Consider the following 25,911-nt stretch of genomic DNA (forward strand, 5'->3'; position numbering starts at 1 on the left):
AGGAAGTGCACCCAACTCTCACTCCTCCAAGACTGCGTTAGGGAACTGGAGCGGGAGGTGGATGAACTTTGGATCATTTGGGAGGCAGAGGCTGTGATAGATAGGAGTTACAAGGAGGTAGTTACTCCTAGGCACGAAGAAAGCTGGGTGACTGTTCGAGAGGGGAAAAAAAAAATCAGTGGAGGGATCCCCTGTGGTCGTTCCCCTGAAAAACATGTGTATCGTTTTGGATACCGTTGGGGGAGACGACTTACTAGGGATATGCAGTGGGGCCCAGGTCTCTGGCACAGAGCCTGTCCCTTTTGCACAGAAGAGAAGGAGGGAAAGGAGGAGAGTGTTAGTCATTGAGGTCTCAATAATTAGAGGCTCAGATAGAAAGTTTGTTAGGAACGAACGAGACTCACGGTTGGTGTGTTGCCTCTCAGGAGCCAAAGTTCGTGATGTCTCTGATCGTATCTTTGGGGTTCTGAAGGGAGAGGGTGACCAGCCTAAAGTTGTTGTCCATGTAGGTACCAACGACATAGGTAGAAAGAGGGATGGGGATGTAAGGCAGGATTTCAGGGAGCTAGGGTAGAATCTGAGAGCTAGAACAAACACAAACACAGAGTTCTTATCTCTGGTTTGTTACCCATGCCATGTGATAGCGAGGCAAGGAATCGGGAGAGATATCAGCTGAACACGTGGCTGCAAGGATGGTGCAGGAGGGAGGGTTTCAGGTTTTTGGATAATTGGGGCGCATTCTGGGGAAGGTGGGAACTGTACAAACAGGACAGTCTTCACTTGAACCAAAGGGGTACTAATATCCTGGGTGGTAAATTTGCTGGCACTATTTGGGTGGGATGGGAACCAGAGGTGTAGTTGCAGTGCACAGGAGGATGAAAGTAGGAAGGACAGGGACAGGACTTCAGGGTCAGAGGAATGTGCTGGCAGACAGCAAACTGCTTTGAAGTGTGTCTACTTCAACGCCAGAAGTATCCGAAATAAGGTTGGTGAGCTTGCAGCATGGATAGGTACCTGGGACTTCAATGTTGTGGCCATTTCAGAGACATGGATAGAGCAGGGTGAGGAATGGATGTTGCAGGTTCCAGGATTTAGATCTTTCATTAAAAACAGGCAAGGCGGTAAAAGAGGGGGAGGTGTGGCCTTGTTAGTCAAAGATAGTATAACAGTGGCTGAGAGAATTTTTGATGAGGACTTGTCTACTGAGGTAGTGTGTGCTGAGGTTAGAAATAGGAGAGGAAAGGTCGCACTGCTTGGAGTTTTTTGTAGGCCTCCGCAGAGTTCCAGGGAGGTGGAAGAGATGATTAGCAAAATTAGTCTGAGTAGGAGTGAAAGGAACAAGGTGGCCATTATCGGGGATTTTAACTTCCCCAACATTGACTGGAAACGTTATAGCCCTAGTACGTCAGATGGATCAGTTTTTGTCCAATGTGTACAGGAGGGTATCCTGACAATATGTCGAAGGGCCAACAGGGGGAAGGGAGGCCACACTGGATCTGGTGTTTGGCAATGAACCAGGCCAGGTGTTTGATTTAGTTGTAGGTGAGCACTTTGGAGAGGCTGACCATAATTCAGTTACGTTTAGTTTAGCGATGCAAAGGGATAGGTCCATGCCACAGGTCAAGAGCTATCGATGGGGCATGGGCAATTATAATGCGATTAGGCAAGAATTAGATGCATAGAACGGGGTAGCAAAATGTAGGGGATGCAGACAATTGAAATGTGGAACTGGTTTAAGGAACAGATATTGCATGTCCTTGATAGGTATGTTCCTGTCAAGCAGGAATGATAAGGTAAGGGAACTGTGGTTTACTACAGAAATTGCATCTCTTGATAAGAAGAAGAAGGAGGCTTATGTGTTGATGAGGCAAGATGATTCAAATGAGGCGATGGAGAGTTACAGATCAGCTAGGAAAGATTTAAAGAGAGAGTTAAGAAGAGCAAAGAGAGGACACGGGCAATCTTTAGCAAGTAGAATAAAGGAGAACCCTAAAGCTTTCTCTAGGTGTGTGAGGAATAAAAGGATGACTAGGGTAGGAATAGGGCCAGTCAAAGACAGAAGTGGGAAGTTGAGTGTGGACCCTGTAGAGATCAGAAAGGTGCTAAATGAACATTTCTCATCTTGTTCTCACCTTTCACCCCAACAGCCTTCACATGCAAAGAATAATCCTCTGCCATTTTCACCAACTCCAACACGACGCCACCACTAAATACATCTTTCGTTCCCTCCCCGTCTGCATTCTGCAGAGATTGTTCCCTCCGGGACAACCTAGTCCACTCCTCCATCACACCTAACACCTCTCCCATCACACACGGCACCTTCCCATGCAATCACAGAAGGTGCAACACCTGCCCCTTTACCTCTTCCATGCTCACCATCCAAGGCCCCAAACACTCATTTCAGATTAAGCAGCGTTTCACTTGTACCTCTTTCAATTTGGTCTATTGCATTTGTTGTTCCCAATGTGGTCTCCTCTATATTGGAGAGACAAAATGCCGACTGGGTGATTGCATACAGACCAAAGGTGCTCAGCAAAGCAATCAGCTCCTGGACCTTCCCGTGGCTTGCCACTTCAACACACAATCCTGTTCCTATGCCCACATGTCTGTCCTTGGCCTGCTACAATGTTCCAGTGAAGCTCAATGCAAACTGGAGGAACAGCATCTCATCTTCCGACTAGGCATGTTACAGCCTGCCGGTTTCAACATTGAATTCAACAACTTCAGATGATTATCCCAACTCGACTCCTCTGTTTTCATTCTGCTCCGTAATTTTATTTCATTTATTTTATTTCTTTTTTAAATATTTTTTTCACTGTTCTGTACCTCTTATTTCTTGATTGTCTCTCTTTCTCTCGCTCCCCACTCTCTCATCACCTTTTGCCTCTCCTCTTCCCCTTTTGCTACCCTTCTCCCATGTTTTCCATTTTGCCTCTGCTTCACCCATCCCCCACATATTTTGTCACAAAGCACTGGCTTCAGGTTTGGTCATTCACAGCTCCTGATCTCCCTATAATCTCACTATGCACTGTCATTATCACTTCTTTATTGCTACCTTTGCTTCTGGAGCCATGACTCACCTTCTCTCAGCCGAGTATAACTACCTCCATATTTCTCCCTTTTTTTAGCTTTAACAAAGGGTCAGTTAGACTCGAAACATCAGCTCTTTTCTCTCCTTACAGATGTTGCCAGACGTGTTGAGAATTTCCAGCATTTTCTCTTTTGATTTCTCATCTGTGTTCACTCAGGAAAAGGAGTATATTGTAGAGGAGAAGAATGAGGTATGAGATATTAGACTAGAAACGATTGAGGTTAGTATCAATTCTAGAACTTCTGTTGTAGGAAAGGTTTTGGAAAGGATTATAAAGAGATAAGATTTATAATCATCTAGCAAGCAACAATTTGATTTCAGATAGTCAATGTGGTTTTGTCAAGGGCAGGTTGTGTCTCACAAACCTGAGTTTTTTGAGAAGGTGACCAAGCATGTAGATGAGGGTAGGGCAGTTGACGTGGCATTCATGGATTTCAGTGAAGCCTTTGATAAGGTTCCAAATGATAGGCTGATGGAGAAAATGCAGAGGCATGAGATTGAGGGTGATTTAGCAGTTTGGATTAGAAACTGGATTAGAGTCTGGAGTCCAGTTACTAGTGGTGTGCCACAAGGATCTGTTTTGGGACCACCGCTGTTTGTCATTTTTATAAATTACTTTGATGCAGGCACAGGTGGATGGATTAGTAAATTTGTAGACGACACTAAGGTCGGTAGAATAGTGGACAGTTGGAAGAATGTTACAGGTTGCAGGGGTACTCGGATAAACTGCAGAATTGGGCTGAGAGGTGGTAAATGGAGTTCAATGCAGCTAAATGGGAGGTGATGCACTTTGGGAAGAATAACAGGAAGGCAGAATACTGGGTCAATAGAAAGATTCTTGATAGTGTGGATGTGCAGAGGGATCTTGGAGTCCACATGCATAGATCTCTGAATGTTGTCACCAAGGAGGATAGTGCTGTTAAGAAGGCATACGGTGTGTTAGATTTCATTGGTAGAGGGATTGAGTTCTGGAACTGCAATATCATGCTGCAACTATACAAAACGCTGGTGCGGCCACACTTGGAATATTGTGTACAGTTCTGGTCGCCCCATTACAGGAAGGATGTGGAAGCAGTGGAAAAGGTGCAGAGGAGATTTACCAGGATGTTGCCTGGTCTGGAGGGAAGGTCTTATGAGGAAAGGCTGAGAAACTTGTGTCTGTTCTCATTGGAAAGAAGAAGGCTAAAGGGGGATTTGATAGAGACATACAAGATGATCAGAGGATTAGATAGGGTAGACAGTGAAAGACATTTTCCTAGGATGATGACGTCAGCTTGTACGAGAGGGCATAACTACAAATTGAGGGATGCTTGATTTAAGACAGATGTCAGAAGCAGGTTCTTTAGGGAGAGAGATGTAAGGGTGTGGAGTGCCCTACCTGCTAATGTAGTCAACTCAGCCACATTAGGGAGATTTAAACAATCCTTAGATAAGATCATGGATGATGATGGGATAGTGGTGTAGGGGATGAGCCGAGAATAGTTTACAGGTCGGCGCAACATCGAGGGCCGAAGGGCCTGTTCTGCGCTGTATTGTTCTATGCTCTATGTCAAGTGGATATCTCCACAGTCAAACTTTTACTAAGAATTACTTAATGGAGAAATGCTATTATAAGTAGAGCAGCAAAAGCACTGGAAAGTATAACAAGTGGCTGAATGTACAGGATGAGGGGCAGGAAGTTAGGTCCATGGATTGGGAACGTGACATATAAAAATGGAAGGAAAGAAAATGCACTGCAAACCAGAACATCGGCTCTGGGAGCGAACTTGCCTGTGGAAAGAGATCACAAATTGTTGAAAGGAATCTTATTATTTAATATCTGACTTCTGTTAATTAGAGTCCAGAAAGAGGCTGAAAACAAGATGGCAAGCATACCTTAACAACAACGAGGAAGATTGTCCAGAGCAGGAATGGCTGCAGGTTTAGAAGCCCATTTGCTCAAGAAATCTAAGTGACTATGAAAAAGTCGAAGACAAACTCAGAAAAGCTGTCAAAGATAAAGAATTACAAAGCTAGAGAGAATTTCAGGTGTACACAAAGATGCCACCTAGGGAACAGCCACCCCCATTAGATAGGTGAACATACACAGAATCAGTAACTGATGTTGGGACTTACTTGGCTAAAGCAAGGCTGCTGAATTATAGAATATAATAGAATTAGGTTTATTGTCACGTGTACTCAAGTACAGGGATATAGGAGTACAGTGAAAAGTGTACAAAGTCCATTCCCGGTGCCATCTTTAGGTACAAAATAGAAAAATAAAGAAATAAGTTAAAAGTTCAACATTACACTCTTTCTATAGCCATGGGCCTGCAGTCACTCCACGGTGGGCTTTCCCTACAAGGGCTCATTGTCCTCTGTGCTGTGCCCACACTTCCACGATGGCATGCTATCCGTGTGCTGGGCTGAACCCTTCACCATCTGAACACAATCCAGGCTTGTCAGCCACCTCACCACTGATTGTCAAAGTGCTGCCAGCCCCAGCCACTGCCACGCTCCGGACTCTGAAACCCATTGCCACCATAGCCTCCACAACTGAGCTCTCTCTCCAGCAGGTAAGTAAAAAAAACTTGAAAAGCAAAAAAAAAGGAAAAGTGGATGTAATGGATGAGCCTCGGGCTCGGGAGCAGAGATGTTGTCTACTCCATTGCCACCAACTTGCTTTTGGCATGAGGTTTTGAAATTAAAACTGGGGAAAGTCAAGACATGAGTAGATTCATGCCTTGAAGATTTTCTTGGCTTCGATTGCAACAAATACACGGAAATGTTGATCAACTGATATTAAAGCTGCATTTCTGCAGGATCAAAAGAGTGTGGAACCATTCTGGAAGTTAATTAAATGCATATATGGCCTAAATGAAGCCTGTAAGGATTGGTATCTCCCTGTAAGGTACATCTTACTAAAACTGCGTTGTCTCCAGTTGAAAGAAAACCTTGTCTTGTTTACTGGCACCATGGGGTGCAGCTTTCAGACATCTTTGTAATACAAATAGATGAATCTTTGTTAGTTGGAAGCAATGGATTTAAAACAGAATTCAAATTTGAACCTCAGGCTTCTGGGACTTTTGAGTACACGTGAGTGCATCAGCAATCTTATTAGGAAAATATTATATCTATTACACAGTTTGTTCAAGTAGGCCCTCATAAAAAGATGCAGCAACTTCTAAAGTTGAAATGGAAAAGCTGAGAAGTTTACTTGCACATGTGAATTGGTTGGGCACCCAATAGGGGCCATACGTTTCAAAGTCTGGAATTTGAATATGATGGTGGAAGATAACATTTGGTGGGAAAAAACACTGATAAAATTAAAATAGAGCAAAGCGTTTGGAATTGCCATCATTGGGAGATTCCACAGCATGAAACTTATTTTTAGTGTTGCTTCTTATGCAAAACCCTACTATGGGTTCTCAAGTGCAGGAGAGTTTATCATTTTTCTTTCGGGAATGAGAGGGGTAAAATGGCTAGGAAGTTAAAAAGATTTGAAGAGTAGTAAAAAAACTCACTTCTGTTGTGGGGCAGATATGTCATTTTTCTTGACAAACATACTGTAAGAAATTTTACAGGAGATTCAACAGCAATACCTGTTGAGTGCTATGTTGCTGATATATTACTGCAGATATTCCAAAAAAAAAATTTTTAAATGCTTGAATGACAATGATTGAGGATTGATACTATACTTTTAACTCAGATGCTGAAATTCTCAAAACTGAAATGAGTGGATTTTTTGTTACTATTGTATGTATTGATTTAGTTTAAAGAAAAAAAAACAGAGGCCATAGAGAAGGCAAATGGAATGTGGGTTTTTACTTAAAAAGGTATGCAGAATAAAACTAGATATGTTTTGTTACAGCTATCCAAGGCACTATTCAGATCACAGCTGAAATACTGTGAATAGTTTTAGGCTCTTTATCGAAGCAAAGATGTACTGGCATTGGAGGCAGTCCAGGGAAGGTTCACTAGACTGATGCCAGGTGTGGAGAGACTGTCTTGAGGAGAGGTTGAGGGGTTGGGCTTGTAGTCATTAGAATTTAGAACCCGAGAGGCAAACCTATTGAAACAAAAAAGATTCTTACGGGACTTGACAAGGTAGATGTGAAGAGGTTGTTTCCCCTTGTGGCAGAGTCTAGGACCTGAGAGCTTAATCTCAGAATAAGGGATCAGACATTTCAGATAGAGACAGGAGTAATTTCTTCCCTCAGAGTAGCGAATCTGGGGAAGTCTTTACCACAAAAGGCTGTTAAGGCTGGGTCATTAGATATATTCAAGGCTAAGATAAACAGATTTTAGGGAATCAAGTTTGTTAGGGAAAAGATAGGAAAGCAGTGTTGAGGATTGTCAGGCCAGTGATGATCTAAGTGAAACTGGAGCTGACTCATTAGGCTGAAAGGCCTGCTTCTGTGTCCACATCTTATGGTTTTATAGGTGTCTGTATGATTTAGTGTGGTCTAACAAGGAACTAGGGAACAGGTAATTGTTATGTCTTAATCAAGATAATAGGCTACCCATTACATGTATGTAAAAATATGGGGAACATGCAATCAATAGTGTTGGGCTTTTAAATTTGCGTGAGCTCAAATAAAACTAACTAGAAATATATCTGCACTTTGTCTAACCAAACCTTTAATCTCTAGTGTCTATGCAGAACAATGCAGCCCACTTAATTGGTACTCCATGCAACACCTTCAATACTCTGTGCCCTATACTCCTAATGCACAGTGACAACAGTGTGTACTATCAACTAGACACACTGCAACAACACACCAAGATTTCCTGGGACGGCACCTCACTAATCTGTGATTTCCATCACCAGAAAGGATGACAGCAGCAGATACATGGGAACATCACCATGTGCAATTTTCCAACTAAGCAAGTGACCATCCTGATTTGGAACAAGATCACTCATTCCTTGCTGCACCAAAGTCCTAGAACTCCTTTCCTAGAAGCACTGTGGTGTACCTGCACCACGTGGACTGGAGCGATTCAAAAGGCAGCTCATCAGCACCTTCTCGAGGACAAGTGGGATGTGCAATAAATGTTGATCTGGCAAGCAATATCCACATCCCACGAATGAATTAAAAACAAACAATCTCAGAAACCATTAGCTCATGCTGAAACTACACTGGCTCAAATTCATGTACAGGATGAAAATGCAATATCTGAGATTCTAACCACATCCAGTCCTACTAAAAGCTTAAATTAATAATTGGAATTAAAAAGGTTGACAGTTGATATATAGGAACTAGATTTAAAATTATTTGACAAATGAGCCTTCTCAACATAAATAATGATGCTATTATATTAGAGTCCTATTAATAAATCAGCCATATTTCTGTAGTTGTAGGTAATGATAACATCTCCAAATTTATACTAACATACATTAACTGAATTGCATATTTCAATTACCATAAACCGATTTGCTAGTCACTGTAATCCATTAATTCTGACCAGCTGAATGAGAATCTCTCAAGATAGTGAAATATTTAAATTAGTATCAAACAAACAAAACCTTACCTAGTTTAACATCAACCTGTATTCTCTAGCTCTAATTACTAGACCTTTTCACTATTATTGCCAAATGCACAAGCATTGATTTGATTTTAGAAACTAACTTTGCTGTTGAACATTTAAGCTACTGCATTAAATGCAATTATTTCAGAAATATTATTCATCTTATTTTTACAAATATAGTGCCAGCTGCAGAGCCATAAAATTAAAGAATACCAAAAGTATTTCTAAGAAACAAAAATACCAAATCGAAAGCTTTTTCAGTCACTATGAATACATCAATTATTTCCAGATTCAGTACAGCCAATGGATTTATAAAATTTACAATTGAAATAGAACGTCAAAGCAATGTTTGCCTCTTTTGTTGGATGGGGGTAGGGTGCAAATTATTGCTGGGGAGGTGGAAAAGAGAAAAAATTTGTAATATTGCCTTACTTTCAATAGTTCAGTTTCAATAAAGGGCTTCATTTAAAATGAAATAAGATGACACAGAGGATCAGATGGCATATTAACCTAACCGATTAGTATAAAGTTATTGTGTAAGTACTGGAATTTCAATTTATTTCCAATTTTACAAAAAGTAGGATCATGATGTTAGGATTCTCCCTCAGCTGGTTTTGAAATCATGCAGCATTTATTTGCTATAAAGCTTGGCATGAGCCTAATGCTGCAATTCTCATTTGACGTAACCTTGAATGAAACTACAAATCTTACCATCAATTATATTTAAGAGTCACAAAGTCAACTGTAATTACCAAGTTACACACAGCAGCTGCCATTGCATTCAATATAAAAATTCCAATGGTTAGCCTTATGTTTCTGCTGGAGAGATAAGAGTTGTGCATTGGCACCATGCGGAAATGTTGATGCAGCTGACTTTACGGGAATTGCCTAGAAATTGAAATTCCCTTGGAGCAATTACACCACAGAATCCCAACCAATCATGCCAACAAAGGTAGCAAAGAAGCTGCATGACAAAAAAAAATTAAGAACCTCCATCTCTCTGCTTCCCTATTAAACAAAGCATCATCATAAAAAGAACACCACATCCAAAGCTTGAGCAATGATGTTCAGCAATCACTTATGATCCATCATATACAGCATTTTAAAAGTAACATACTGCTGCTGCAGTAGTTAATTATCAGAATCAATCCAGAATTTCACATGGCATCCATCAAGATTACTTAAAAGTCCCCATCAAGACTATTTGATAATAAGTGTTAAAGAGGTGTATAACTGCATAAAATTATTTTAATAAAACATGTACAAATTTCAGACTGGAAGTCAAATTTAGCCACAAATTGTTCAATGCAAATTTAGTTGAGTAAAGAAATTGTATTGATATAGCTTCCAAGATATACCAAAGTACTGCAGCTCTGCAACTGCAGATAAACCCAGCAGTCATTTCCAATATCGCCACGATGCACCAACAGCAATGAAGTAAATAACCAGGTAAAATGTGCAAGATTACTAACTAATATAACAATGATGATGCGCCTAGAAAAAAACGAACAAAAGAAATGTGATCTGCATATCCAGAGAGTAGTTAATTAATTAAATTGTTTTATTTGAATGCTAGGCTATAGTTTTATCCATTCAATGGCTACTTTCATGCTGCATAACTGTAGTTTGTTTTGCCCAGCTGAAAGTGGCAAACAAAATACTCTGCAAAATAAATTACATCAAAATTCTTAGTTCAAACTGTTTTCAAACAGATTGCTGCAATTGATTGCACGCTAAAATACCCTTGATTAAACACAGGGTTACCATATACATGAAGTTAATTTCAAATCTGTTAGTTAAATGGCCCAAGTCACAGATCCCTTGCATTCGACACAGAAATGCCAATGGCTAGACAGCAGTGTGTGCAGGGTAGATTTGAGTTGTACATTGGTACCATATGGAAATGCTGATGCAACTGACTCTACGGGAATTGCCCGGAAATTGCTCCGAAATTGAAATTCCCTTGGAGCAATTACACTATGTCTGGAACCTACTGAAGTAGAGCCATTGATTTTGGAGGGTTCCAAATCTCTTAAGCTTAATAGTTATTCAAGAAAAGTTTGTGGATTACTCTAACCCTGGGCACCTGATAAACTGATCCCCTGACTTACACCAAAAGCTACAACCTCTGACACCACAGACTCCTCAAATAAATCACTCATCCGCTTACCTAGTACCATAACCCCATCACTCACCTTACATACCTTTTCACAATGGCTATGTTTATGGTAGCATCACTGCTAGGCAGAGGATGAACACATGAGCAGAAAGGCAGTGTTGCAGTTGACGTTAACTGAAAATTAATTTAGTTAATTCTTGCTTCAAATTAAATGCTGAAAATATTTAGCAATGCATCACAGCTGTTTGATTTGAAATTTGAAGCCACAAAATTTTAAACAAAGCTCTCTTTCCCTCATCTATCATATTTATGCAAGTAATAAATAACAATTGCCTCAGCTCACATGTTCCACCCTATCTGTAAATATCTTGAAACTCTGTTCTTTTATTTTGCTTTTGTTGCCAGCCTGCTGACTATTCTGCTGTATTTTGTGAGGTTAGCTCATCACCTCAGTGTCTGTTCCTCAGATCTTGGAGCTGAAAACAATATACAGTATAATGTTATGCTGGTGTAATGTCACAATGCAACTGCACTGTGCAGATGGATTACAGTGGGCATTTTTGCATTGGGAATGTGCACTCCATTTCACATTAACTGTCAAAGTGACTGCTGGTCACTTAAACGAGAGAAGGCAGCACTCTCAGAGCTGAAAATGAATAAGGTTTCCAGATTGAGCCAGATTGCTCCTGGCTGTGATATTTCCTTGATTAGTTTCCACTGTTTTGTAACAAGAGACCCATGTCCATGAAATTCAATAGCAGAACCAATCAAGCTACCTATCATATTTAGACCCATCAGGCTTGGGAATGAGGTTTCCAAACCCAGTAAGAATTTCTAGGCTCTTGGATATTGAAGGAAGCTTTTTGTTGAACTATGTAGTTTATTTTGAATATTTTACTGAATGTCTGAAACCAAGTTTTAATTTGAATGGCTAATTTGAATCATAATATGACCAAGCAATTTGGCCTTGCAATAGGCTAACTCCAACAAAATGGGCTCATTTTCGTACTCTGGTGTTGAAACCATTCTATGATATGTTAAATTTAATTTTCTACTTCTGCTGAGGATCACATTTACTTTCCAAATACGTGCTTGTACTGTTTTCATTTGATCCAAGTGGTTAATGGAATTCCCAGAGGCTCTGTTTTAAACGAGGGTTAGGAAATGACTAATATCGCAAATCCAAAAGACTCAAATAACTAATTCTCTTAAGTGGTTTTCCTTCTTCAATATGCATTTCCTCTCTTAGGATTTTTTTTAAAAAACATAACCAAATATTGCATTCCTATCCATGTACTCCAATGTTTTACTGTCCAATTGTCAAGACAAAGAATACACAATTAATGGGACAATACTCAGTGGTATAGAGGAAGTGAATAACCATTGAGTGAATGTACACAGCCCCCTAAAAGGTAGGAGGACAGGTTGATAAGGTGATTAGGAATGTGTATGAAATCATTTCCTTTTTCACCAAGGTATAGAATATTAGAGCAGGGTAGTTATGTTGCAATTGTATAAATCATTACTTAAGCCAAACCTTAAGACTTTGTGCAATCGGATCACTTCATTTCAAAAAAGACATAATTGTATTAGAGAAGGTATGGAGGAGATTCAGGAGGTCATGCCAGGATGGAAAGATGCAGATAGGAGGAAAGATTAAATAGGTTGAGTTTGTTCTTCTTGGAAGAGAGGCTGAGGAGAGTTGATTGAAATGCAAAAAACTGGCAAGATATACACTTTGGATAGAATAGATGAGAAGCCTATTTACCACAGAGAGGGTTAGTGACTAGGGGCATAGATTTAAAGTGATTGGTTGAAGTTGAGAAAATATCTATTTTATCCAGTGGATGTTTGGGGTCTGGAACTTATTTCCTGAATGGTAATACAGGGAAAACTGCCAACTCCTTTAAATAAGATATCTGGATACATACCTCAGGTGCTGTGACCTGCAGAGCTATGAACCAAATGCTGGAAAGTGTGAATGAGACTGGATGGTTCATTTCACAGCTGGTGTAGATATGAAGACCAACTGACCTACTTCTGTCCCATAAAATTTCTGTGACTCTAAGACAATGAAAAATTAGTACCTAGTAAGAAAATAGTCTGTTAAGTGCTGAATAAAACTACTTTATTCAAATAATTCTTAGTATTGCCATACTGGCAATGTACAAGGTTTACATTAACATGCTTGGGTAAAGACCCAAAGAAACAAAGATAACAAAGAATCATTAAACTGAAGCTTCAAAATTTTCAAAGATTTTCCCTTTTGAATTAAAATACTTATTAGCTGTCAAGTGAAAATATACTCTTTTCAAATAACCTAATGCATTAGTGTGGTAAGGGTGCCCACTTTAAACTATAGGGAGGTCGTGAAAAACTTCAGGCAATGCTCTATGAGTAAAAACAAAACAAGAATACATTAACTTTAGCCTCGAAATCAGTTTCCACCTTCACATTCTTGTCAAATATAAATGTCAAAGCCCAAAAAAAAATGCTCTCTCAATAGTGGTTGCTGAACTCATTAGGTCTTAGGTTAACAATTTCCATTAAGGTAGATCAATAGTGTTTGTTAGTAACTACGATTATTATCGTTTGACCTTGTGGGTATGAAGAGATAATCCAATGTTGGAAAGAGAAAGCTTGTATGCAAAGGGGTATGTGCCAAATTGCCATTCAATCACTGCCTATCCCTCCTTTAGGAATAGGTAACTGCTGGCAATTTCAACCATGAAAAGCAAATTAAAAGCAGTATGATTTATTCATGAACTTTAGGAATGTATAATTGCTTTCAATAAAATAAGATTTAAATTATTAAAAATGTGGTAGTAGTTTTGCATTTAATAAAATGTTTAGGTAAATGATTACACATTTGAATTTTCATATTAATTCAATGAGCCGAAATCCATTGCAAATAAATGCAAAAGCCACACCTTTGGCTCGATGTCATTACCTTCTCAAGGTACACACCACCCTCCCAAGGGCAACTTGGAACATGGGCAATAAAGGCTGGCCCAACCAGTGATGCTCATATCCCAGGACAGACAGTTTTAAAACAAAACATTAACTATCAGTTGCAGCCTCAACTAGTGCAGATACCAAATAAATCCCGGGGTTATGCTGCCCCTCAAGTATAAATCTTACTACCATCAATAAAGTGCAAAGTGTTCCTCAGTCCTCAGTGACAATATTTCACTTGAATGATCTCGCTGTATCAGAAGCATCAGTGGGAGCTAAACAGATGTTACATCTTGATGTGCATTTTTTGAAAATTAGTGAATGCTCCAAGATGTTTCCACAATATGAAATTTTCAAAATGTTGAAAGATACAGAACATCACTAATATCACCAAACATCTGTTGGCAGTCCGCATTTTAGCTATATTTTAATTAGAAACCGTATCAAAACCATTTACTAATGTGTTGGAATTTTTAAATAATTCATAACAAATGAAGATGACACCCTTCCATTTGCCATTCCTCACATACTGAAGCTTATATGCAGCAAGATCTGCAACATCAAGGCTAAAGTTAGGGTGGCCAGTAACATTTGCATCACACAAATGCTAGGCAACAACCATCTCCAACAAAAGAGAATCCAGGTATCACCCCTGACATTGATTGGAATTACCATTGCGAGAGTTACCATTGACTATAAATTGAACTGAATCAGCCATATACTGTAGCAATAAGAACAGATCAAGATTAAGAATTCTGCAGTGAGTAAGCCATCTCATGTCTTTCCATTGCCACTTATGAGGCACAAGTCGGAAGTCTGACTCTCTGCTTGCCTGGATGGCCACAGCTCCTAAACATTCAAAAAGCTCAATACCATCCAAGTCAAAACATCCCACTTGATTATTGTCCCAATGCCCAATCATTTCAATATTCAGTTGGCTTCACCATTGATCCATTAGGCTGCGGTGTATATTATCTCTCAAGATGTACTGTAGCAACTTACTTTGGTTCCTTTAGCAGCACCTAACAAACTTATAACTACCCAAAAGCATAAGGGATGAAGATGGATGGGATCACTACCACCTGCATGTTCCCCTCCAAGCCACACATCATGACTTGCAACAGCAATGTAGTCCCCTCACTGTTGCTGGACCAAAATCTTGCAACTTCCAGCTTAATAGCACTGCTGGAATATTGAAAGGATAACAATGCTGCAACAGGACTACTTCTCAAAGGTTATGAAGGATGACCTAGTCTGCACTACCTATCTCTCAAGCATGAATCCAAATACCTCCACATACTCTTAACCTTAATGTTATTACAATTATGAAGCTCTTCCTTTTCCTTGCCTGGTTATGTTCTGTAATTACAAAGTTGAAAAAAGATCTTTTGTTACAAACAGTTACCATTTCACTGATGAGGCATCAGGAAAATCTGCATCCAACAACCTGCTCTAAAAATGCTGTTCAAAGTTCGACAGTTGTGATAAATTGCACAACAGAAGCTGGGGTAACCTACAATATTCAAAAACAAGTCAACCACAGTTCAAACAAAACAACTCAATCTTTTTTTTAAAACTCAATAAAAACAAATCCAAGATCTGAACAGACATCTTCATCAAAACTATTCCGTTCTTCCTTGGGTCATACCCTATCAGTGTACCATGTTTCAGTGAAACCTGCCCATTAATTTTTGAGAGATTTTGTTTACATACAAACAAAGGGTAAAACCATTTACTTCACACACTTTCAATTGTGGCAGTAATAATATTTCTTGGCAGCAAACATCACTGTGTTAAACTGGCTTAAAAAGTACGTAACTAAGATAGAGTTAATGTAACCTTGAAAGTCTCTGGTCAACTGCACAAAGTCAGCAACATTTAATCATCTGACAACACATCACCTGACTTACATAGTCAGTTATACAACATAGAAACAGACTCTTCTCTCCAACGTGTCCGTGTCAACCAAATACCGTATACCGACGTTATAATTGTACCTACCTCCACAACCTCCTCTGGCAGCTTGTTCCATACACGCACCACCCCCTGCATGAAACAGTTGCCCTTTAAATCTTTCCCCTCTCACCTTACACCTATGCCTACAATTATGTCACTGATGATAATAATCTTGCTCTTTGTTAGATGGGTGTCTCACAAGCTGTTTGCAAAGCACCAAGACACACATGCTCACACTTAGAAGGAAGGCCTGCTGGATCTTCAGCCCATCAAATCGCTTTCCTCCCAAATGCAGACTCTTGGACTGACAATGCCTGGAGATTCTGACCAATTAGAGGCCAGCAGCTCCACCACTTAGCAGAACCACTGAGGCAGCGTGGTTGCTACTGGTAAAGCAGCCCTCAGTTACAGAATATGGAGGAGTGACGTAGGGACAAAAAGGTAGATGTTGTTGGGAGGTCAAGTAGGGGAAATCAGAAGAAAGAGGAGGAGGTGGTTGTCAACAACCTGCCCATGACTTCAATCATGCAGAGATTATTGCACATTGAGGGCATCACCACTTGACGAGCAGTGAGCACAGTTTTACCTGTGTGCAGGCCAATTGTTATTTGTCCCAACTTGTCAAGGAATTTTATTTAACATATACTCAATATTATATAAAATTGTCAATACACATGACACACTATCAGTGAACAGTCAATAAAAGAAATACAAAGAAACAGGGTCTTGAAAACAAACGCCCCAAGTCCCTCTACAACCAACAGGAAAAGCAGTACACAGAACCAACAAAATAAACCACATCGCTATCCTCCAAATAAAAACAGTGAACTGAAAAACAGCAGATAAAAGGAACCCACATGCCAGCAGCCCCAGCCAAATTAACTGTCCCCAGAGATTCACAAAACTCAATGCACATATGGAAACACGATTCAATCATAACCTACACAAGGTACAGTGCAAACATGATATACACAAAAGAGTAATTGCAAACTGCGAGGGGCAGAGTCCACTCACAAAACAGGAGCTGCCCCTGACACAGGGGCCACTCCCAGAGTCCGCCATCTGACCCAGAATCCACTTTCCAAACCAGAACCTGCCTCAGACAGCAGGGTTCGCTCCCAAGGGCAGGTACTCCTCCTATCGGCAGGTTGTACACAATGTGCACGAGAGCTCAGCTTCCCCATGAGGTCTGGTCCACTCACACTTCCACAATCTGCGCCTGGAGGCCCAGCCCCATATAATGAACCAGCCTACTCAATAAAGTCGGGCCCACCAAGAAGTTCAGTCTATGCACTGGAAGCAAGGCATGGCAGATAAGAAGTTCGGTCCAAACAGCTAACTGTGGACAAAGAATAAGTTCCACTACCAAACCTTGTCAAGGTATATTGCAGTCAGATGGCAATTGGCAATAGACATTAATTGACCACTTATCGGTTTTAAGTGGAGATGGAGCTGGAAGGTGGCCCACGCCCTTTCCCACTCAGAACGTATTTGGGTGGAGGAATAAAGGCATCAGGTATTGGAATGACATCCACCTAGTTTTACAGGACTCTTGGCTCATTCCTCACCTACAGGCACATTGTGGATCAATAAATTCTACACAGCAGGGGAGCTGTCAGTGGTTCTGATTTAATAGTTTGCACTATTTAGTCAATCAAAGCAAATTCAATCAGACTTTTATAAAAATTATAAACACATTATTATTAAAATTCTTGGTTTTCACATTTATCTTCTTAAGTGATTTAAACAATTGTTTGAAAATAATACATGAAGTCAAATAGAGAGGGAACATGACATCGCCTCAAGATGACCTCTTTTTGACCTATTTTTGCTTTTTCCACAATAAAGTAATTAAGAACGTCAATTTTACAAGAGATTGACATCAGTTGACAATGATTGCCCTTCTATTTTAAACACGAAAATTAAATCAGCACTTAAAAGCAAATTTTGTGTTAATCAGCAAACTGACAGGGCTCTGTGCTGAAGAAAGCTGCCCACAAAAGACAGCAAGTTTTGTGACCTAGATTTCACATTTTTTGGCATTATTTTAATGTGTATGTCAGTTTGTGAAGACCTCCGGCATCAGGCAACAATGATGCATTCAAGAAAAGAAGGCAATCACAATGATGATTTCTCAGACAGCAAATCAGGTATTAACAAATAATTTATTCATGTGTGCCTTAACAGAAAAGTTAAAATAAATGTCAGGACAAACACAGAATTAAATGTGAGAGTAGAATTATTGTAAGCAGATATTTAAAAATCTATGAAATTATTATGGAGTAAAGAAATTTGATATTCCACAATAACAAAATTAGTAATTAAAAGGCAAATACATTTTTCAGCAGTAATACTTAATTTGTATAAGGCTAACAAAGAAAAAGTTAAAACTCATATGCCTGCATGGATTTCCAATTGATTTCCATTTGTGAAGTTCAAAGTGACCTTGTGGTGAACAGCCAACTTATGGATTTTTGCATTTCGTTCTTCATGTGCAGATGCCACTAGGTGCTGTCAATTTCACAGTGTAATGACCACCAATGTCAACACAGTCATTCCAGTAAGAAGATCAATGATGTTTTAAAAAAAGTTACCAGCAACGAGGATAACAAGGCAGAGTAATGGTCATGAAACAAACAGGTTTGGGAATGCAGAATGGAAATTGTTAACCACGTGAGGAAAAGTAGGCTGGGGGTTTGACTGTGCAAAAGGAGTTAAGTGGCTGTAAGGGTTCCATGTTTCCAAGCCTAGTCCGTTCCAATTGTAGTATGCCTCTGCTTCTCTTCTAAAACTGAATTTTAGCAATTCATTCTGGTCAACTTCCCTGATCCCCAATTCTAGATCATCTCAGCAGGGAATATAAATCCCTATAATCAAATTCTTGGCTCCCTGATCCCAGAACTACTCGCAAATTTCCTAGGTCCAGAAAGCCACCCCCACAAGTATTCCGGATTCTACGAACAGTAATCCCAAACCTATTATTGTTATGTTCCAAGAACACTTTAAATTTCCTACTGAGTTTACACTCAAAATTTCACCAGATCTTTCCAGTTACTCCTTGGTTCAATGGTTACCCCAACAGTTTATAATTTACTGTCCCTTATAATATTTCACAAAATCCCTTTACTTAAAATTCATTTGTGGGATGTGGGCATCACTGGCTACTCCAGCATTACTTGCCTATCACGAAGTGCCTTTAAGAATGTGATCAGCAGTCTTCTTGCACTGCTCCATTCCACAGAATGTACAGACATCCGCAATGCTATTAGGGAAGTGAGATCCAAGAACTTGATATAAGAGCTGCCAGGTTCAGTGATTTGGTGCCAAATTAGGATGATGCGTGACTTAGAGGAAAATGTGCAGGGGATGTGTTTCCATCCTGTATGACTCTATAAATGATGCATCTATGACTAGTGGCCAGGTGATGTGGTAAAGTGGGATTTTTCTCCCTCACCACATTCCACCGACCCAGTCCAGCAGCTATGCTCTTTAGGATTTGGCCAGCAGTGGTGCTAATGAGCCACAAGATGATGGAATTTAAGATCTTCCAGTGCCCAGGTCAATTTGGGATGGTCTCACGACATCCGATTCCATTCCTTTTAGCAGTTATTGATTCTCCAGCAATTTTGATTTTGTTTATTGGCTTGCTAGGTCTGACATTACATGTCGATCAGATCTAGCAAGAATAGCAAATTTCCTTCCCTAAAGGGGATCAAGGTTGAACCAGATGGGTTTTTACGACAATTGGCAATGGCTTTCACAATCACCATTATTAAGACTAACATTAATTCCAAATTACTTAATTTAATTCAAATTCATTCATGGTAGCATTTAAACCCTTGAACCCAAAGCTTTAACTGAGCTCTTTGACATGATCCACTGCATTCCCTAGAAGTTAAACTAAAAACGACAAGCTCAAGAGTCTGATTATTTTTTAAAAGCATCAGAGACCAATGCATGATGGTAAACTTCAGGTCAGTTTAGAACTGCATACTTTTTTTTTAAAAACACACTAAAAGTAGAACAGCTTACTGAAGAAAGATGAACCCACACCTTAAGTGGTTCATATGTGGAAGAGACATCTTTAAAAAGAACAAAGCTGCAGACCCAAAGATTCAGCTGTTTATAATGGAATTGCACTACCCTCCAACTTAATCTTAAGATGTGCTGAAACATGATAAAAACCATAGAATGTCTTCAAATCAGCTCAAACCTTAAGCCTACAGCAGATGGTATAATACAAGATTGAATTGGATGATAACATGCTTTCAAAGAATGGGCCCCTCTTTTGGCACAGTTGTCGTGTCCATACCCTGAACCAGGAGTCCTGGGTTCAAGTCCCATCTGCTCCACAGGTGTGCAATAACACCTCTGAACAAGTTGATTAGAATAAAATATTGTCAAAGACCATACTGTTTGGAGTGTATTAACCATTTGCTGTACATAGATGACAGCTTCAATTAGGAGACATGTTCTAAATTGCTAAGCTGATGCAATGATGTGGAGGAGCCGGTGTTGGTCTGGGACAGACAAAGTTAAAAATCACACACCACCAGGTTTTAGTCCAACAGATTTATTTGGAAGCACTAGCTCTCGGAGCACTACTCCTTCATCAGGTGGTTGTGCAGCAGCACCATGAGACACAGAATTTACAGCAAAAGATTAGTGTCATGCAACTGAAATGATATATTGAATAAATCTAGATTGCTGTGAAGTCTTTCAACTTTTAGAATGGGTTGCGGGTTTCAATTCATTCATATGTAAATCCCAGAATTTCTTTTAAATGACATTCTTGAGATAAACTAAAGTTTTATAAAAAAAAGTGACATCTCAATCAGACAAAGTGTTAAAGGTATGAGGTTAGAATCTGTCTGTATCCCAATCTTGAGTCAGACTGGTTCTATTTCCAAAGTGGAATTTATAAAATATTACATGGATTGACTACCTGCATACTGTGCACTTTTTGAGCAAAATAGAATGTATCTGCAAATATAATCCTGCAAATGCAAATTCACCCCATAGACTTGTGTGTGTGCATGAGAGAGAGTGTGTTTGTGTGCGTACATGTTTGGTAAATTGTGTTTGCGTGCGAGTGTATTGGAGTATAAGCCTGAGAGAGTGTGGGGGGTATATATGTGCATGTACGAGAGAGAGTATGTGTATGAGAGAGGGTCTGTGTGAGTGTGTGAGTATAAAAGAGTGTGTGTGTATCTGTATGTGTTCGAGAGTATGTAGTGTAGTGGTGTCACCTGTAGTATGACATGAATACAAGGTCCCTGTTGAGGCCACCCTAATGGGTACTGAACTTGGCTACCAGCCTCTGTGTTGTTGCATTTCCCAAAGTCTGCCTTGGAGGATGGTCAACCGAAGATCTGAGGCTGAATGCCCCTGACTGCTGAAGCAAGGCAGTGTACAAATCAAGAATAATGGTCATGAAAATGGGATAATTGAATGACCTGTCAGCTGACTTGTAAAGAGAGACCATTGTTAGGAAGCAAGGGGTAATCCAGAGGACCGATTACCCTGCAAATCACTCAGCAACTGCATTCTCACTGACCTTTGCATCACTGTTTCTGACTGACAGCATCATGCCTTGTAATGAAATCTGTAAAATGTTAACTCTGCATTTAAAAGCTTAACTATGGCACAGAGACAACATCTAGTCTCTCGAGCAGTAGCAACCAACACTTGCACCCAACATAACCGTTATATTACAGACCCTATTCATATAATCCAAACACACCAGTGGTTAGTTGATGAGGCAATTTACAATCATGGGCAAGTACCCTGACCTCATATCAGAAGAAATTCTGTTACAATACCACTGCTGGAATTTGGTGTTTGTAGTCTATAATTAATTCTAGACTAATTTCTATGGTTTGCAAACCAGCAGGAAAACAAGTGCATTAAAAGAGAATGCATATGCCCAGGCTATTCAGCCACTGCAATTACCAAACAATTATTGTTCCAGATAATGACAGCTGAAACTCTCAAAAGATATTATTGAAAATATTCAGTAATTTTAAAACTGAAATACTACATGAGTTATGATCTTGCACAGCAGTATAATAGTTTTCCTTCCAGAATATAACTTGACAGATCAGGCATGAAGTCAAATAAAATGCTCGAAGCAGAAATGAAATACAAAAATGCACACTTAAAAGATGGTACTTACACAATGACAGCAAGAAATATTGTTCCTTCTGTCTATTGGGTTCACACAAAGTTGGTTTCAACCAGTAATACAGAGGCCACATAATTCAATAGTGCCTTAGTTCAAATCCCACCAATGGAATTTAAATAGAATGAATTCTCAAATCTGAAATGACAAGCTATTCTTAGTAATAATGACCCATTGACCTCATAAGCAACAGATGACCAGTGGTGATTTAACCCAAGGCTCACTATGCCTCAGGCAAGGGAAGACACTGAGAAAGTGAGTCTTTTTTGGTAACCACAACTGGTGTGGGAAAGCTGTTGTTGTTACTCATCCAGCTAAATGAGCTAATCAGCCACTTGGTTAATAATGACAATGAAGCCACCGAATCACATCACTTTTTTAAATTTCATTTAGAGGATGAGGGTGTCACTGGCCAGGGCAGCTTAAGAGTCAACCACATTGCTGTGGGTCTGGAGTCACATATAGGTCAAAACAGGTAAGGACGGCAGTTTCCTCCCATAAAAGACATTAGCAAATCAGATGAGTTTTTTTTCAATATTCGACAATGGATTCATGGTCATTATTAAACTCTTAATTCCAGATTTGTATTGAATTTAAATTTCACCCTCTGCCATGGCAGAATTTCAACTCAGGTCCCCAGGACAGAACCTGGGTCACTGGATTAATAGTCTAGCGATAATACCACTAGGCCATCACATCTGCAATGAGGAAAGAAATGTGCTGCCCTTGTGGTCAAGCTAACACGTGAGCCTAACAAACCACTTAGTTGTATTATTCTATGACAGGGATCTTACAGTGCTGTTGTATTGTCCTTATCTCTGAGCCAGGAGGGCCAGGTTCAAGTTCTACCTGCTCCAAAGTATATAATAATATTTCTGAACATGTTGATTGGAAAATATAAAAGCTATTGCTACAACTACAAAAAAAAACATGAATAAAATTGGACAGATCTTCCAGCATCTGGAAATACAAGGGCAAACTGTGCCCTGTCAACCCTGCAAAGCCCTCCTTACTAAGACCAAAAGGGACTTGAGCCAAAAGTGAGTGAGCTGTTGCACATACTAGTCAAGTAACAGTCTGACGTAGTTGTACTAACCAAATGACACAACGTTCCAAACCCACAACTTTACCACTTAGAAGGACAAGGGATGGAAATGCCAACACACGAAAATTCCCATGTTAAACATCATTCTAATTTAGAACTATATTCCCATTGCTTCAGTGTCCCTGGGTCTAAATTCTGGAACCTCTTTCTGAACAGCACTGTGGGAATACCTATATCCTAGATGGACTGCAGTGGTTCACCACCATCTTCTCAACAACAATTAGAGATGAGAAAGTATGACAAGTATGAAATGCTCACAAACCATGAAACAACACAAAAATCAAAGCATCACTAAAATAATTACAAACTAACCACAAAGACTAAAATTTATATTTAATTAATTATGCCTTTATCGATTATATTTTAAGTGTATTAACATTTAAATTAGAATAAAAAGCAATGGTAAACATTGAAGTAGTAAGAAATATTTTGAAATGAAAATATTTAACAAAAATCTTGCACTTTGTGCTTCTTAATGGTATGGAGACGTTGTCTTCTACCCAATGCTATGTGAGATGAATAGCAACAGGAGGCTGATGGAATGAAACCAATCGCTTCAGAGCCCGCAAGAATGAAAGAAAATTAAATTCTTCTCATTAGCTTACAGCTGATGGCTGTGAACAATATGGGTCAGGAGGTGTAGAGGGGGTTGGGAAAGCAGGACTGCACTTGCTTTGCTGCGCTCTAACATATGTTGGTAACAGCAACTAACAGAAATGACACCATCTGCTAAGTTACATATAGAGACACTAAGTGATTTCAATAACACAAAAAATAAGGCTACCACAAATGGAAAAAAGTAGTGAACAGAACTGCCTTTTGTTTTAAATTGTTATGAAAATATCGATTCACCATTAAATAAAATGAACACTATTAACAGTTTTTCCAAGCACTTCAATTCTGACAAAAAGTAAAAGGCTGTAGTTTTATAGTGGAATTGTAGGTAGTTAATATATTTCCTCCAATGTAAATGACGTTTGAGCTCCTGAGCCCACCCACTCTAGGTCAACCGCATCTTTCTCTTTCCTTTTCATCTTCTTTATTTTTCTTCATATTTTTGCTATGTGGGTTTCCTCAGATTCCAATGATGTGCAGGTTGGGTAGATTGGCCGTGCTAAATTGCCCACAGTGTCTACGGATGTGCAGGCAAAGTGGACTAGTCATGGGAAATGCAGGGTTACAGGGACAGGGTATAGAATTAGAATCCCTACACTGTGGAAACAGGCCAACAAGTCCACGCCGACCCTCCGAAGAGTAACTGTCGCTAGAAGACGCAAATAGATAAACATTATAGCTAGATGCGTTAATTAGGAGTGCAAATGGCAAAACATTTGAACTCGAACTAGCTAGTGCATGTGGCTTTTACAAGAGCCAAGGAGATCGACATCGGTACAACTTGCGCTACTTGCAAGGGATTCAAAATGAAAACTACATTGATTTTAGGGAAACAATAAGCAAAACTCTTTCCAGTTAGCCGGCAGATACTTGACTGGGTTCCGTAAAACTGACAAACCTAACGAAAATGCAGTATTTACGTGCCCGTCGCCAACTTTGACAGAAACGCCAAGGCAATAAAACCTTCACTGCAGTGCACAGTCCTAAATGTGTACCACAAGTGAATCAAGTATCCATTCTGCAAACAAATTGCTACACATCGCTGATGATTTCTGACTGCGCGTGGTATGTAAGATGTGACTGAGAGGGAATACAGGCGCCATCATCAATTCGGAGTCACCAAACTGATGGAGCTTTTGCATATCAATGACCCGAATCGGGAGGGTTGTTACTGCCATTTGAGCGCTCACCTTATGAAGTTTCCACATGGCTCCGAGTGCCTTCACTTCATGACTGGAGTGTTTACCTTCCTCCAGGCATTGGTAACAGACTGGGGTCTTGCAGTTGACACAGTACATGCTGTGATTCTCCAGCTCGTGGTCGGTGCAGGTGGAGATTTTGCGCGGGCTCAGCCTCCGGCAGATTCTGCCTTGGGCGGGAGGGAGAAGGCGATGCTTGACGAGCGGGCCGCGGGGGGGATGGCACCTCAGCCGGCAAGCCTCGCAGTAGAAGACGTCGCACTGCTCGCACATGACCGTGGCCTCCTTGGGCGCCTTCTCGCACAGCTGGCACTTGAGGGCCACGGCCCGGCCCTGCTGGTAGCGGTCGATGATCCCTTCGAGCACTCGGTTCTTGGGGAAGCCGCGGAGCCCCCGCTCGTCCAGGATCAGGCTGCGGTGGCACTGCGGGCAAGTGATGCACGAGTTGCGGGGGGGCACCGCCGGCGATGGCGGGAAGACCCTCACCCCATTCGGGGACCGCTGACACGGGGTGGTCGGGGCGCTCGCGAAGCCGGCGTAGGAGCCGTAGCCGCTGTCGGCTTCGCTGTACAGGCTCATCTTGTCCAGGTCCAGGTAGTCGTAGTCGGAGCCTGAAGCGCGGCTTGGAGGAGACTCGGCTTCAGGCGTCTGGACCAGGATGTTGCGAGCGCAAGCCATGCACAGGTTGTGGGAGCAGGGCAAAATGATGGGCTCCCGGTAAAAAGCCCCGCACACCGGGCACTTCAGCTCTTCCTCCATCTCCTCCATCATGGGGTATCGGAGGAAGGAAAAAGATCGAGCGCGCCGCTCACCAGCCGGATTGCCGAGTGAGGATGTTCTCTGCTTCCCCCTCCAACCCCGGTTTTCAGCAGCTTCCCTCCCGCTGCAGCCGCGGCTCCAGAGCAGGCGGATCCGGCGCTCCGCCCACTCCCCATCCTCAGCAAACCCCGCTCTCCGCCGCTCCCATTGGTCACTCCATCCGGGCCACGTTCGATCCGGGCTGGCGAGCTCAACCTGTCAATCACGGAGACACTGCAGCCGGCCTGTGGCAGGATTGGAGGTGGGTGCGGGGGTGCTGTTAGATAAGCATCCTGCGGTTCACGTATATAATTGGAGATTGCGAGGATGCTAAGGTTTTAGCGAGTACAGCAAATTCATGACTGTTGTCTCCCTTGTTTGGAT

The 25,911-nt window shown here is 40.7% G+C and overlaps 1 protein-coding gene across 7 annotated transcripts in view; it reads right to left on the reverse strand.

The window, feature by feature from the left end:
• The window catches only part of trim9 (tripartite motif containing 9), a 102,485-nt gene extending 76,846 nt beyond the window's left edge, over positions 1 to 25,639 (reverse strand). For 3 of the 7 annotated variants that reach the window (XM_072568693.1, XM_072568691.1, XM_072568692.1), the window contains exon 1: positions 24,721 to 25,639. In XM_072568693.1, coding sequence (XP_072424794.1) covers positions 24,721 to 25,500 — 780 coding nt within the window. In that variant the 5' untranslated portion in view covers positions 25,501 to 25,639. The remainder of the gene's footprint in view (positions 1 to 24,720) is intronic. The other 4 variants (XM_072568690.1, XM_072568694.1, XM_072568695.1 and 1 more) reach the window with 2 other exon arrangements.
• Between the last annotated feature and the right edge of the window lie 272 nt (positions 25,640 to 25,911).

Source organism: Chiloscyllium punctatum, chromosome 4, assembly GCF_047496795.1.
Source record: "Chiloscyllium punctatum isolate Juve2018m chromosome 4, sChiPun1.3, whole genome shotgun sequence".
In the NCBI taxonomy this organism is placed as follows: Eukaryota; Metazoa; Chordata; class Chondrichthyes; order Orectolobiformes; family Hemiscylliidae; genus Chiloscyllium; species Chiloscyllium punctatum.